The 15,527-nt window shown below is 42.3% G+C and overlaps 1 protein-coding gene across 1 annotated transcript in view; it reads right to left on the reverse strand.

Annotated features, from left to right (window-relative positions):
- Positions 1-15,527, reverse strand: part of TPO (thyroid peroxidase) — an 80,963-nt gene that overhangs the window by 46,060 nt on the left and 19,376 nt on the right. The window contains exons 6-8 of the mRNA XM_039910147.1: positions 15,100-15,229; positions 12,906-13,112; positions 6,210-6,725 (exon numbers count right to left, since the gene is read on the reverse strand). Of these exons, the coding sequence (XP_039766081.1) occupies positions 6,210-6,725; positions 12,906-13,112; positions 15,100-15,229 (853 nt within the window). The remainder of the gene's footprint in view (positions 1-6,209; positions 6,726-12,905; positions 13,113-15,099; positions 15,230-15,527) is intronic.

Below are 15,527 nucleotides of genomic sequence, written 5' to 3' on the forward strand. Positions count from 1 at the left end.
AGAAGCAGCGTGGCTCAGTGGAAAGATCCCGGACTTGGGAGTCAGAGGTCACTGGTTTGTATCCCGACTCTGCCTCTTGTCAGCTGTGTGACTGTGGGCAAGTCACTTCACTTCTCTGGGCCTCAGTTCCCTCATCTGTAAAATGGGGATTAACTGTGAGCCTCACGTGGGACAACCTGATTACCCTGTATCTACCCCAGAGCTGAGAACAGTGCTCTGCACATAGTAAGCGTTTAATAAATGTCAACATTATTATATGAGAGGAGAGTTCCAGGCACGTGCGGGAAGGAGTGAGTTACAGTTAGTTGATATTGGAGGAGCCATTTGTTTGGGCTGGAGTATAGTGGGAGTTTGGGGGTGAGGGGAAGATTAAGTAGGGAGGAGAGAGCAGAATCAGTGTCCCAAAACCAAAGTTTATCTTTTAAACCTTTGGCCGTTTAGCTGCCGTGACCTAGTAATTTGTTTCTCTCCCAATTTAGACTCCGTGTCTGGAGCTGCTGGGTAGCAACGGAGTTTAACAGACTCTCCTGGATGCAAGAAAAACAAACCCATTCAGTCTGCTTTTCAGCCCCAAAATGGAAGCTGCTGTGCTTTGCTCAGTAGTCTCAGTTAAGAAGACCTAAACAAATCTCACCATGACATAACAAAAACTATGTAGTGGGTTGAACAGAATTGGCGTCTTGCATCGAAGCACCAAAGTCACGTTGCGACAAAGATCACCTACAGAAGAATCTGGTCTTCTCAGAACCCTTTTAAATGTGAAGCAGAGAATCATATCAATTTGCAAAGGTGGCCCTCGTGTGTTAATTTGTGCTTTAAATGATTCAATTTATTTGATATTTTATCAAAGTTATCAATAATATCCCTGTGATTCTATATCCAGGTGACAGGCTGACACTAATGTGTGGTTCTTTAATCAGGGCCTGTGGTCTTTTAAAAATAAAATATTTTGAAGTGCAAATGTATGTAACTTTCATCCTGTTCCATAGGGAGGGCACACCTTAAATCATATGTCCTTTATACATTGTGGGTTATGAGAAAACTTCAAATTCAAGTGCAGTCTACTTTAATGACAACTCTTCCATCCCTAGCCTTCACATCATTTTGATTTCTATCCCAGAAGAGAGCAAAAAAACCCAAAAGAAAACAAAACAAAAATCCACCTTGACAAAGAAATTCCAGAGTGAATTCAGCACTAAAAGGTTAACATATCCTTCTTATTCCCCAACTATAACCGTTTTCCAATGACCTAGGAATTTCCTTTAAATTGAACATTGACATGATTAAAATGCAGTAGCACATTTTCATCAAATCACATTGTCGGTGATATAATATAGAGAAGCAACATGGCACAGTGGATAGAGCACTGGCCTGGGAGTCAGAAGGTAATGATGATGATGGCATTTGTTAAGCGCTTACTATGTGCAAAGCACTGTTCTAAGCGCCGGGGAGGATACAAGGTGATCAAGTTGTCCCACGTGGGGCTCACAGTCTTAATCCCCATTTTACAGATGGGATAACTGAGGCACAGAGAAGTGAAGTGACTTGCCCAAAGCCACACAGCTGACAAGTGGCGGAGCTGGGATGCAAACCCATGACCTCTGACTGCCAAGCCCGTGCTCTTTCCACCCAGCCATGCTGCTTCTCTGTAATGTGTTATGTGTTCTAATGTGATGCGTTATATGTTCTAAGGTAATGTGTTCTAATCCTGACTCCGCCAGTTTCTGTTGTGGGACCTTGGTCAAGTCACTTCACCTCTCTGGGACTGATGGAGGTGATTTAAAGACTCCAAGTTGAAAAACCAGAGCATGAAGAGTGATGCAAGGCAAAGGAAGCCTTATTACAGCCTTACTACAGTGAGATTGAGACTGTGATCCCTGCCTGGGACAGGGAATGTGTCCAACCTGATTTCCTTGTATCCACCCAACGCTTAGTAGAGTCTCTGGCACATAGTAAGCACTTAAATACCACAATTATTATTAATTTTTTTTATATAGCTCAAATTTGAAATAAAGGATGGGAGTTGGGATAGCCTTGATTAAAAGAGAATGAAGTGGCTACTATTATATGCCATTGAGTAATAAGCATTAGTCAACTGGAATGGAGGGAGATCAATCAATGAATCAATCAGTGGCATTCATTGCACGCTTACTGTGTGCAGAGCACTGTTGTAATAATGTTGGTATTTGTTAAGCGCTTACTACGTGCCGAGCACTGTTCTAAGCGCTGGGGGAGATACAGGGTAATTAGGTTGTCCCATGTGAGGCTCACAGTTAATCCCCATTTTATAGATGAGGTAACTGAGGCACAGAGAAGTTAAGTGACTCGCCCACAGTCACGCAGCCGACAAGTGGCAGAGCCGGGAGTCGAACCCATGACCTCTGACTCTGAAGCCCAAGCTCTTTCCACTGAGCCACGGAGCACAGTACAACATAATTGGTAGAGTCATGTTCCCTGCCCACATGAGTTTATATAATCTAGAGAGGTGGAACTGCATCCAACACATCGTATGTTTTAAAATCAAAGTACAGTGGGGATTTTACCAGTTCATTACATGCAACTTCTTATTTGGTATTTAATCAGTCCATCCATCGGTGGTATTTATTGAGCACCAGCTGCATGCAGAGCACTCTACTAAGTGCTTGGGAGAGTATAGTACAACAGAGTAGGTAGACACATTCCCTGCTCACTAGTTCACACTCTGGAGGAGGAGAAGATACTGGTAATAAACATGAATTTTAAAAAAAAAAACCTCCGAGATGAAACCGGAAAATGTGAAAAATAATTGCGGTGATTTAAAGACTCCAAGTTGAGAAACCAAAGCATGAAGAGTGATGCAAGGAAAAGGAAGACAAGTAATGATTATCTAGAAGCAGGAGAGGAAAAATCATTCCGGATCAAAAATGTCTTGGCGTTTGAAGCGGTGAAGCTCTCAGAGCTCCGGAGGTGAGATATTTCCAATTTTGAGGGATTGAAAAGAGTGGGAGAGACACGGTGTGAATGCTCAATTGTATTAATTGAAAAAGCATATTAGAGAGCAAAATCAACAGGAGCCAATCTTAATCACAGCATTCCATTTTTTAGTCAAATAATAATTTCCAGTTTGAAATCAAACTGTTCCTTTTTTAAATGCCCTTGATGTTGATCACTCTAACCTGTTCCTTACAATCTCACTAAAACTATTGTGTCGGCTTCATTCGAGCTCTACCACTTTGGGTAAGGGGAGTCAATTCCTTGCTTTTATTAGCTTTATCCATAAAGTTGTCTCAATCTCCTGCAATCTCCTTCACGGGGGCATGGCATTTTGCTTAAATTCATTCTTTCAAGAAAGGACCTATTGTGTGTTTAAATCATCGGTTTTTAAACCGGGATGAGAAAATTAGCCTTCTTGCCCGCTCTCTATAATTTACAGGTTTATCTGATTTCTTCTTCTAAACCTCCTTCTTAGTTTTTGTGTCTTAAAACACTCTTACTCACTTGAGATCCATCAGGCGTGATTGCATCCCAGCTATTTCACTCAAGCCCTCATTGATGCGACTCAATTAGCTTAGAAGTGGGCAGGAAACATAATCCTCGCTCTCTCAAAAAATACACTGAATTTAACTAAGAGTAACAGGCCTAATTGTCGATGGATTATCTTTTGTATGGTGTGGACATATGAATCCGTTTAAGACAGAGAGGACCAAATTATTGAGAGAAACAAATTGTACCGACAATTTTGGGTACACGCCTTGTGGGAATGAACACTTAAAGGCTATTTTGAGGGTCGAAATGGGAACTTAATGTATCAGAATATATTTAAACATTAAAAATAGGAAGGCTCCCTTGGGTCATCCTTTGCCCATAACTTGTCCCTGTTAATAAAAATGGAAAAGACAAGAGAGCATTAATGTTTCTTGTAAGGAAGCGGAGTGGTCAAATCAAAAGGGTCCGGGCCTCTGAATCAGGAGTCTTGAGTTCTAATTCTGGTTCTGCCGCTTGCCGGCTAGATGACCCTGGACAAGTCTTTTAACTGTGCCTCAGTTTCCCCAACTGTACAGTGGGATGTGATTATCTGTTCTTGCCCCCCCACCCCCCACCCCACACACCCCTTAGGTTGTGAGCGCCCTGAGGGGCAGGGGATTGTGTCCAAAAATGATTATCTCGTAGGTACCCCCAGGCTTAATACAGTACTTGGCTCATAGCAAATAACAATTATAGCAATTGCTATAATTTCTATGAATGCACATTTAAATTGACTAATCAAGTATCATATCCTGCTGAGTGATAGTACATTACAGTAAATGTCAGGTCTTAGGTTTAGAAGAATAACAAGTTGAACTGACAAAAGGATGGATGAAGTCTCCCTTCAGGAATGACAGGTGATCCTCAATCTCTACACTTCAAACCTGAGAACCCCGATGAAAGAATTGTGGAGCGCCCTAGTTATTTTCACACCGTCACTCACCCTCTCTCACCCCATCAGTCTTATTCAGAGAAATGGCATGACGCAGTGGCTAGAGGCCGGATCTGGGTGTCAGAAGGTCGAGGGTTCTAATCCCGGCTCTGCCACTTGTATACAGAGTCGCTTCACTTCTCTGGGCTTCAGTTAACTTATCTATCAAATGGGGATCAAGACTGTGAGCCCCACTTGGGACAGTGACCGTGTACAACTCGATTTGCCTGTATCCACCCCAGCGCTTAGTACAGTGTCTGACATAGTAAGAGCTTAACAAAAACCGCCATCATCATTGTCATTGTCATTATTATTACGCCTGCCGGGACACCGAGAATGAACCATTTATGCCCAAATAATAAAATTACTCCTAATGATAGTGGTGCTTGTTAAGAGCTTTCTATGTGCCAAGAACTGTACTAAGCGCTGGGATGCATACAAGATAATCAGGTCGGACACAGTCCCCGTCCCACGTGTGGCTCACAGTCTAAGGAGGGAATAGGATAAGATCGCCATTTTGCAGATGATGTAACTGAGGCCCAGAGAAGTTAAGTGACTTACCCAAGTTTACAACAGCAGACGAGTGGCTGACCTGAGATTAGAACCCAGATCCTCTGACTCCTGGGCCCGTGCTTTGTCGGCTAGGCTCATCGCGGGCAGGTGATGTTTCCGTTTACTGTTGTACTGTACTCTCCCAAGCGCTTAACAGAGTGCTCTGCACATAGTAAGTGCTCAACAAATATGACCGAGTGATGAATGATTGCTTCCCCAGGCCGTGCTGCTTCCAATCCTATACTGTGCTGCCATGATCCAGTAGGTTGGTTACCTTGATAAAGGTTTTGGACTTCACCAATGTTAGCTAGCTATATTTTAGGATTGTCACTGGTCCAGTGCATCTTGCAAAATGAGTTTCTTCTTCTTCTTCTCCTTCCTGTTATTATTAATGCCCTATTTGACTATTTGGTCAGAAGCATGGCTCCAACAGTCACAACTGGAGTAATATTTCTCCTTTTTCTCAATAAATACAATTACCGCTACTATTATTATTTCCACAGAACTAACAGCAGGGCTGACAGAAGGATTAAAAGTGCTGCTTATAATGCACAACTAAGTAGTCCCACTTGATAAGCATATATTCTTCTCACTCACTAAACACCTACCAAACCACACCATTTAAGCTTCCAAAATCGCTCCAAGATCTGCAGCTATCCTATTCCAATTGGCTGGTGGGTAGGTACATCAACTGTTCAGTCAGTCAGTGGCTTTTATTGAACGCTCACAAGGTGCAGAGAATTCGGGAAAATGAAAGAGAAGCAAAATACATATTCCCTGCCGACAAGGAAGATTCCAAGAAAAATGTTTGTTCAATCGTAGTTATTCATTCATTCCTTTCTGGACTGTAAGCTTGTTGTGGGCAGAGAATGTGTCTGTTCATTCATTCGTGTTTATTAAGTGCTCACTGTGTGCACAACACTGTACTAAGCCTTTGGACACAGTAAGCACTCAATAAATACGCTCGAATGGGTAAATAAACAATAAAGAGGGACATTCCCTGTCCACTCTCCTAAGTGTTTAGTTCAGTACTCCGCACACAGTAAGCGCTCAGTAAATACGACTGAATGAATTAAAGGACTTCCAGTGGACACACAATTACCCAAGCTAATATCGTACTCTCCGAAGGACTTGGCACAGCGCTTCGCACACAGTAAAGGCGCTCTATAAATACGAGTGATTGAATGAATGAACTTCAATATCAAGAGCCCCGGAACCCTACCTGGTGAAGGGCCCCCACGATTTTCCGAGCTTCCTGGTAGAGGGTTTCAGAGGTCCAGTGAGGATTGATTTGCTTCAGGGCTTTGGCCAGGCGATTGTGTTCTCTCAACCAGAGAGTGTGCAAAGCGGTCAGGGAAATTACTTCACTGGACCGACCGTCCCCAGCCATAAAGCATTCGATTCTTTCCGCTCGATCGGTGTCCCGAGCTTGGGCACACGGAGAAGGGACCCGGGAGACGAAAGGCAGGTATGCCCGGCCCTGGTCGGAGAACTGCAGATTTACCCTAAGGAGACCTTCATCGTGAGTCCAATTCCTCAGCTTCTTTTCCAGAGCGGGTGTGCTGCCGTAAACCGTGGAGGCATCGAGGAATGACGTCAGTCCATTGATCTGCTCCCTGGGGTTGGATGTGGAGAGGTTTTGAAAGATGGCTCCTTGGTCTCCGGTGCCACATGCGGGAGATGAGCGGAAAAAGGGCAGGCAGTCCATACGTGTTGACAAGCTATCGTTGGACGGGAGCTGGGGGAGAAGTGAGATGCTTCAGATTCTTAGTTTTCAAAAAGAAATTGCAAATTCTACCTCCGTTAACCCAGTGAACGTTCAAGAAACACGACTGACTGAAAATCAAAGTCTGAGCCGGAGGATTAGCCCTGCTGTTTCGATCTTAGAAAAGAAAGCTCATTTTTCAGTCAAAGGCTAAAAAGCACACCATTGGACTTTTCCAAATTATTTCCATGGCTTGTCAACGTCTATTAGACTGTAAGCCCGTCATTGGGCAGGGATTGTCTCTGTTGCCGAATTGTACATTGCAAGCGCTTAGTACAGTGCTCTGCACATAGTAAGCGCTCAATGAATACTAGTGAATGACTGAATGAATGAATGAGTTGGTTTTCTGGACACCAACTCTGTTATAGTGTACTCTTCCAATTAATACATTAAGTGCTCAATAAATGCGATCGCTTGAATCCATCAATCAGTCAATGGTATTTGTTGAGCACTTATTCTGTGTAGTACATCAACATCGTCATCACCACTGGTAGTTATTTAGTGCTTATTATGTGGAGAACACTCTCCTAAGCACTCGGGAGAGAAAAATACAACCCAGTTGGCAGACACATTCCCTGCCCACAACGAGCATATAGTCTAAAGGGGGAGACAGACATCATTATTATTATTGTTATTGTGTCGTCGAGTCGTTTCCGATTCATAGCGACTCCATGGTATACTTTCCCCAGAATGGCCTGCCCTCTGCCATAATCCACAACTTTTTTAATGGTTCTTCTGTTATCGTTGGTATGGTCTCTATCCATCCAGCTGGTATAATGAAATGATCTATAATCTATAATTTCAGTAGAGCACTGTACCGAACCCTGAGAAAGTATAATGCAATTAGTAAATGTGATTCCCTGCCCTCAAGGAGATGACCACAGTACAGTGCTCTGCACACAGTTAAGCTCCCAATAAATACAACTGAATGAGTGAATGAAAGAATGAAAAAGTCCCAGGCAATCTCAAGAGAGATCAGCCATCTCAAAATGTCTGCTTTGGAATTCAGGAAGACAGAACTTGTTTCTCAAAACTGTGCAAGTGAAACTCACAGGGGTGACAACAATTGTCAACATTAGGGATCAGGAAGAAAAATGAAAAAAAAAAACAACCCTAGAACATTTTCTACTCTGGGATTTTGTGACCTGCAAGACAAGCTGACATGCTGCTTTTTGAAATGAAAATCAATACAGTACTCTTCAAATAGACACAGCTTCTTTAAAATGAGTTCAGACTCACTCAAAAATCACTTGTATTAAGAAAAGTAATTTCAATGGGAATGCAACCTCGCTTCCCTGTCTCTTGGGAACTCAGTTGACAAACGCAACAAATCAATTTGTCACTTTCATAATATTACTTTCCCTCAGTGTTTGTCTTTCCTTTAAAATTCTAAGACCTCTTCCAATCAGTCTATCCAATGATATTTATTGAGGACTTACTGTGTGCACAGCACTGTATTAAGGTCTTGGGAAAATACAATATGATAGATTTCAGTATGATACATTTACAGTATGAGAAGAGCCTTAAGTCTAGAGGGGGAGAGAGACATTGCCAGTTCTGAAGGGCCTCTTGTTGGTTGCTTCGTGAGAACCTTTTCTAGACAACCATCTTTAGCATCATGGAATAGCTCTAGATAAATTATAAATTGTTCTCCTTCCTAGGACTGAAGAGAGCAGTGTGGTGTTTGTTGAAACATCAAATCTAAGGACTATTTGTTTTGGAAACCCAGTTTGAATGACAAAACTGCATCTAATTCTTTTCGATCGATTTAGTGAAGATTTCATAAAAAAATCAGAAAGATTAGAACACCTATGCAGTATTACCACCTCTTTCTTAGCTTTCAAAATCTATTGCCATTGGTTTAAAAAATCGTTTTCTCAGATGTGGTTTTTGGCAATGCACGTTTCTAAATCAGTCAATCAGTGGTATTTATTGAGAATCTACTGTGTGTAGAGCGCTGTACTAAGTGCTTGGGAGAGTACAATAAAGTTGGAAGACATGTTTCCTGCCCACAATAAGTTTACAGTCTAAATGTCAAGGGCTTAGTTCCGTGCTCAGCGCTAAGGAAAGTGCAAGAAAATCAGGTCAAACACAGTCCCTGTATTTTCTGGCAGGTATTTAATCTCCATTTTATATATGAGGAAACCAAGGCACAGAGAAGATAAGTGACTTGTCCAAGGTTAAAAAGCAGGGAAGTGGCAGAGGATTAGGATTAGGTCTCCTGCCTTCCAGTGTTGTGCTTTTCTAATAGGAAGAACTGGCCATTGTTAATTATTTCGATCTATTCTTAAGCTTCTTTACCTATTGGTTAATCACTATGTGCCAACTTGTCTTTCCTGTTAGAATGTAAGCGAATTGGCCATCGGTTCATTTTCTTCGGGGTTTCCCCAAACAACTGTCTTTAGAAACAGCGAAGATCAGCTAATGCTGTTCATCCTGATGATGAGGATTACATATTTTTGTAAAAACTCCTCAGGTGTGTCTCTACTAGACGAAAGACGGTTGGTGGAGGGTTTTGAGGAAATCAAGTTGGAAGGAAAGGAGGCCTTGAATGAAGGGAAAGAAGACAGAAGACTTCAGTGGAATCCAAGCGCTTAGTACAGTGCTCTGCACATAGTAAGCGCTCAATAAATACTATTGAATGAATGGAAAATAACGCTAGCAACAAGCAAGTTGAGGAAGCAGCCTGGCATAGTGGATAGAGCACGGACGTGGAAGTCAGAAGGTCATGGATTCTAATCCTGCCTCTGCCACTTGTCTGCTGTGTGACCCCGGACAATTCACTTCACTTCTCTGTTCCCTCATCTGCAAAATGGGGATTGAGACTGTGAACCCCACATGGGACCGGGACCGTGTCCAACTTGATTTGCTTGTAGACACCCCAACCTGTCAATGCCTGGCAAATAGTAAGTGCCTTAACAAATACCATCATTATTATTGTTATTAGCAACTCATTATTTTCTTATTTGACATGCTGTGGTTCTAATAACCTAAATTGAAGTCATGTCAGTATCTTTGCTTAAGCTATTGATACTTATCAGGATAAGGAGCCAAAAATGTCTAATGGTTCCCCTCACCGATATAATATTTTAAATGATGATCGTGGTATTTGTTAAGTGCTTATTATGTGCCAAGCACTGTTTTAAGCGCTGGGGTAGATACAAGATAATTGAGTTGGACTCAGTCCCTGTCCCGCACGGGGCTCACTGTCTTCAACCCCATTTTACAGATGAGAGAACTGAGTTCCAGAGAAGTTGAGTGACTGGCCCAAAGTCACACAACAGACAAGTGGGGGAAATGAGGCCCAGAGAAGTTAAGTGACTGGCCCAAGGTCTCGCAAGCAGACAAGTGGCGGAGCCAGATAACCTCCCAGGGGGCTTGATCTTGGCCAAACACACAGGACTTTATACATCACCTGGTTTTACTTTCTCCTTTTCAGCTACCAAAACAAGACCTCTCCCTTTCAAATCCAAATCCACACCTTCCAACTCATCTTGATTTAGTTAACAGAGAGGATGATAAAACCAAGAGTTGGTGGATTTTTCCATGCACTGCAATTTTAATTCAGAATGAAAAAAACCTAAGATTAATGAAGTTGTGCTTTTTTGGGTGATGAATTTTATGCATCCAAAGGCTAAGTGGGCAAATGAGGCTTCCCTAGTGTCCATACGGAAGGGAGGATCTCCATCGTTCTGGAAGTATCGGTGTGCAGTTTGAGGTGAATTCCTTTCATACAGAATAACACTGAGCACATAATTAATGTAACACTATCATCCGTGTCCAGTTTTCCGTAACAAGCTCAATGTGCGATTGAGTGAAATAAATATTGTATTTTAGAATCCCGATTTCTACCTGGGTGAATAAAATGAAATTTAACTTCTTTGAGGAAATCACATGAGATGGAGAAAACCGCAAGGATGGAATATGGTTTGAGGGATCAGGACACTGGGTCTCTGCTCTTGTTATTAGTCGGCTGAGTGACCTTGAGCAAGTGACTTAATTTATCTGGGCCTCAGTTTACTCATTTGTAAAATGGCAATGACTCCTGCTTTCCCTCCTTCCTAGAATGTGATCCCTATGCCAGACGGAGGCTGTTTCCGATCTGATTTTCTTGTGTCTGCCCCAGCACTTGGCAATGTGCTTTGGAACAGAAACGTGCTTGATAAATACTATCACTATATTAGGAGAATTAAAGGCAGGAAGTATGACCATGTAAAGTTCTAGATCTGCATCACTGGGGTAAGCTCCTCATGGGCAAGGAACGTGTCTATCAACTCTGTTAGATTGTCCTCTCCCGAACACTTAGTACAGTGCTCTGCACACAGTATGTTCTCAATAAATACCAATGATTGATCGGGGTAGAGATGAACAGTGCACATGGAGCATTAAGAGGCAACACAGAGATTATTTCCCGGGAATAAAGTGGATGTTACATTTTACACTTTCTTAATTTTAAACTCTCTGATCAATACCTAAATGGTTTTAGGTCTTTGTACAAATTTAAGCTAAATTAAATGAGATAAGGTATCCTCCAAATTATCACAGTTGAGAGAGCTCAAGCCCCTCTGGATAAACTAGTTGATGAGATTGGATTGGGGTTTTGGACTTGGAAAAATTTATGGATGCAATCAGGAATCCAAGATATAAAACATGCCTCAAATAAATTTCATATCGGGGCCTGAGGGGTAGTCGTGTGTGCTTAAAACCTGTCTAGAAATAATAATAATATTATGGCCATTGTTAAGTATTTACTATGTAGCAACCACTGTTCTACGCCCTGGGGTAGATACAAGGAAATCAGGTTGGACACAAGCTGTCCCTCAAGGGGCTCACAGTCTTCATCCCCATACTATAGATGAGGGAACTGAGGCACAGAGAAGTGAAGTGATTTGCCCAAGGTCACAGAGCAGACAAGTGGCAGAGCCCGGATTGGAACCCATTACCTCCTGACTCTCAGGCCCATGCTCTAGCCACTATGCCGTGCTGCTTCTCTGTGCTCAATCGATGGCATTTACTGAGCACTTACCATATGCAAGGCTCTCTGCTAAGTGCTTGGGAGAAGACAATACAACAGAATTAGCAGACCCCAAGACCGTACACTCTATTTTATCTCCATTTTACAAATGAGGAAACTGAGGCTCAAAGAGGTGAAGTGAATTCCCCAGGTTCACACAGTAGGCCAGTGACAGAGTAGGGAAATTGAATCTACATCTCCCAACCCTCAGTTCCATCCTCTTTCCAAAAGGCCCCCTGCCCCTCCGGGGAGAGAGAAAATGTATCCACTTTTAAAAATAAAATATTAAGGGAGAGTGGGGCTAAAACATAAATTCTAATAAGTTGTTGAAGAAACTTGCAATCCCCTCCTAGCTCTCCATCAAACTCATCAGGGTCTGGAGCGTCACGGTTTTCCCCCATGCTGCATGAGAGGGATAGCGGATTCATTTTCCCTGTCAAAAATCTGCTCTCACCCCCCCCCATCAAAAAAAAGATCATATTTTTCACAGATACATGTTGACACTTCAGACATAAAACTAAATGCCAGGTTAGAAAGAGAATTATTTATGAATCCCTTTTGACACAGTTCTCTGAGAAAAAACAATGGAAAGTGCAAAAACTTCCTGACTAAAAATGTCTTTTGGCTAATATCTTCAAAGTCAAACCTTCCCTGTACACACAGACACATCCTTATTCACTGATGTATTTTCTCTCACTCTTTCTGACTCTCCCCGTCTCTTTGGTTTTTCTCTTTCTGTCTGTCTCTCTGAGTGTTTCTCCCCCTTTTGAATTCATTGTATTGATTTACCCTGGACCACATATTTACAGTGAAGTTAGATTCTTTGGTAACTATAGAAAAGCAGTGTGGCTTAGAGGAAAGAGCACGAGCTTGGCAATCAGAGGTTGTGGGTTGTAATCCTGGCTCCGCCGCTTGTCAGCTGGGTGACTTTGGGCAAGTCCCTTAACTTCTCTGTGCCTCTGTTACCTCACCTGTAAAATTGGAATGAAGACTGTGAGCCCCATGTGGGACAACCTGATTACCTAGTATCTACCCCCACGCTTAGAACGATGCGTGGTACATAGTAAGCACTTAACAAATATCATTATCATTATGTTTCTTTAAAAGAGATTATCTCAGAATCCAAATTCGCACCATACCTGAATGGGATAACATGGATTTTGATTTTCGCACGTCAGGTCACAGTCCGCTCCTCCCAGAAATGTAGCTTTACTGGTGCTTTGAGGAGTGAATGCAATATCATGATCGATATATTGTCCCCACACAATCATAATATCAGAATACAGGTTGTCCTCCGTGACCGCTTCATTAGGTGCCTGAATAATCGTTCTCGTCACTTCCCGAACCTAGGAGAGAGAATTCATGTACCTAGAGTGGTGAAGACTGTTTACTTTATAGGACATGCCAACAAAACAATAGGAAGAAGGAATACCAGACATAAAAAAAAAATGCTATCTGCCAAACTGAGCTTTAATAGTGGAGAAGGATAATGTTTTGGTTCATCTGCTGTTAGTTACACGGTCGTAATCCGAATGTGTTTTGTGCTTCCTTTTATGGATAAATTTATGGATTTCATTCATTATCCAATCAAAACTCTTACTAAAGTCAATCCGTATATCTATTGCTTCTATCTTCTTCAATTAGGCTCACCACAGAAGGCTAAAAAGAAAGTACAATAAACACTTGCAATTGAAAGATAACAATCAGAAAGATTTGAAGAGCGTCATCTTGTAAAATGAATTTGGATCAAAGATTGCGATTGAACACATGCTTTCAAAATTAAATGAGCCGAAATTTCAATGAGGGATTTCCGGAGTTAATCATTTTTTATCCAACACCAGCTGAAATACTGCAGGAAACTACTCTGAGTTCTAGACAGTTCTTTTCACTAATGGATCTGAGAAAATGTGAGACCAATCGGTCAATCAATCAGTGGTATTTATTGAGCACTTACTGGGTGCAGAGCACTGTTCTAAGCACTTGGGAAAGTGGAAAAAGCCCGGGCTTGGGAGTCAGAGGTCGTGGATTCTAATCCCGGCTCCGCCACTTGTCCGCTGTGTGATTTTGGGCAAGTCATTTAACTTCGCTGGGCCTCAGTTACCTCTTCTGTAAAATGGGGATTAGGTCTGTGAGCCCTACTTGGGACAACCTGATTACCTTATATCTAACCCAGTATTTAGAACAGTGCTTGGCACATAGTAAGCGCTTAACAAATACCATCGTTATTATTATACAGTTGAACAGAGTGAGATTAATGTAATTCATTGCCCAGTTCTCAGTTAAATCATCTTGTTTTCATTTTTATTATTCATTCATTCATTCAATAGTATTTATTGAGCACTTACTATGTGCAGAGCACTGTACTGAGCGCTTGGAATGTGCAAATCGGCAACGGATAGAGACAGTCCCTGCCCATTGACGGGCTTACGGTCTAATCGGGGGAATTATTATTATCCCAAACTGTATGAAACTCTACATCACACCCCTAAACTCTGACCCTCACCTCTCCATGGTGGAGATTGAGTGAGCCATGACAACAGGCCTGAAGGTTTCTGGCCAAAGGACCGGTTAGAATGTCTCGCATATCGATTTCAGCAGGAAGGAATCAATCAGTCATATGTTTTGAGCACTTACTTTGGGCCAAGCACTGTACTAAATGCTCAATTCTGAAGAAGTTGGCTCACATAGTGAAGACTGCCATAGGAATCAAATGGGTACATGGAGAGCACAGTCCTAGGAGTCAGAAGGACCTGGGCTCTAATCCCAGCTCCGCCACCTTTCTGCTGTGTGACACTGGGCAAGTCTCTTAACTTCTCTGTGCCTCACTTACCTCATCTGAAAAACGAGAATTACGACCGTGAGCCTTATGGGGGACGCGGACTGTGTCTGAGCTTGTATCTACCGCAGAATTTAGTAAATTGCCTGGCTGATAGCAAATGCTCACAAAATACCATTAAAAAATGGATTATCCTAGCTCTTGCCCCCTAATTCCTAACGACCTGCATCTTGCACTATGCCGTGGACACTTTGGCAGTCCATGAGTTTGGTCCGTGAAGTTATTGCATGTGTTGCACAATATGTTATACTGTTCTCCACCTACATGCTCAGCATGAGAACATATGAACAGTGGGGAAACCACAAGAACTATGATCAATTCCTCCACGCTGGCTATGATGGGAAGAAGATCTTGCTCTTGGATTGCTAAAGATGCTTTCGCATTTATGGAAAAATAGTCAGGGTCAGTTTTTAGGGCCAGCCTTTGGAAGAAAGGGAAACTCAGCATGAGATGCAAACTCCGTCCCACAGTCTCAAATGTTGATGGGTTATACACACCATGGGCAACGCAAATCCATTGTATAAGGTGCTGGGATTCCATCCTTTGGGCTGGCTGATTCCATCTTCGTAAACAGCGGGGAGCCATCGAGCTAGAGCTGTGTTAGAACCTCCCCATCTGGGATTGGCCCTGTGGAAACAAGAGAGACTTGAAAGTCGATTTTTCAGGGATTCTCAGATCTCGCCAATCATTCTTATAACCAGTACCTTTTCTTTTCAAAAAAGATCCTGGAACTGTTGATTTTGTGAAACTAGGAAAAGCGTTCATTCAATTGCATCTATTGAGCACTTATTATACTAAGTTCTTGGGAGAGTACAATATAATAGACACTTTCCTGCCCACAACAATGTCATAGTCTAGAGGGGGGCATCAATATAGTGTCTGGGAAGCAGCATGGCTTAGTGGATAGAGCAGGGGCCTGGGGGTC

Source organism: Ornithorhynchus anatinus, chromosome X1 (genome assembly GCF_004115215.2).
Source record: "Ornithorhynchus anatinus isolate Pmale09 chromosome X1, mOrnAna1.pri.v4, whole genome shotgun sequence".
NCBI classification, from domain to species: domain Eukaryota; kingdom Metazoa; phylum Chordata; class Mammalia; order Monotremata; family Ornithorhynchidae; genus Ornithorhynchus; species Ornithorhynchus anatinus.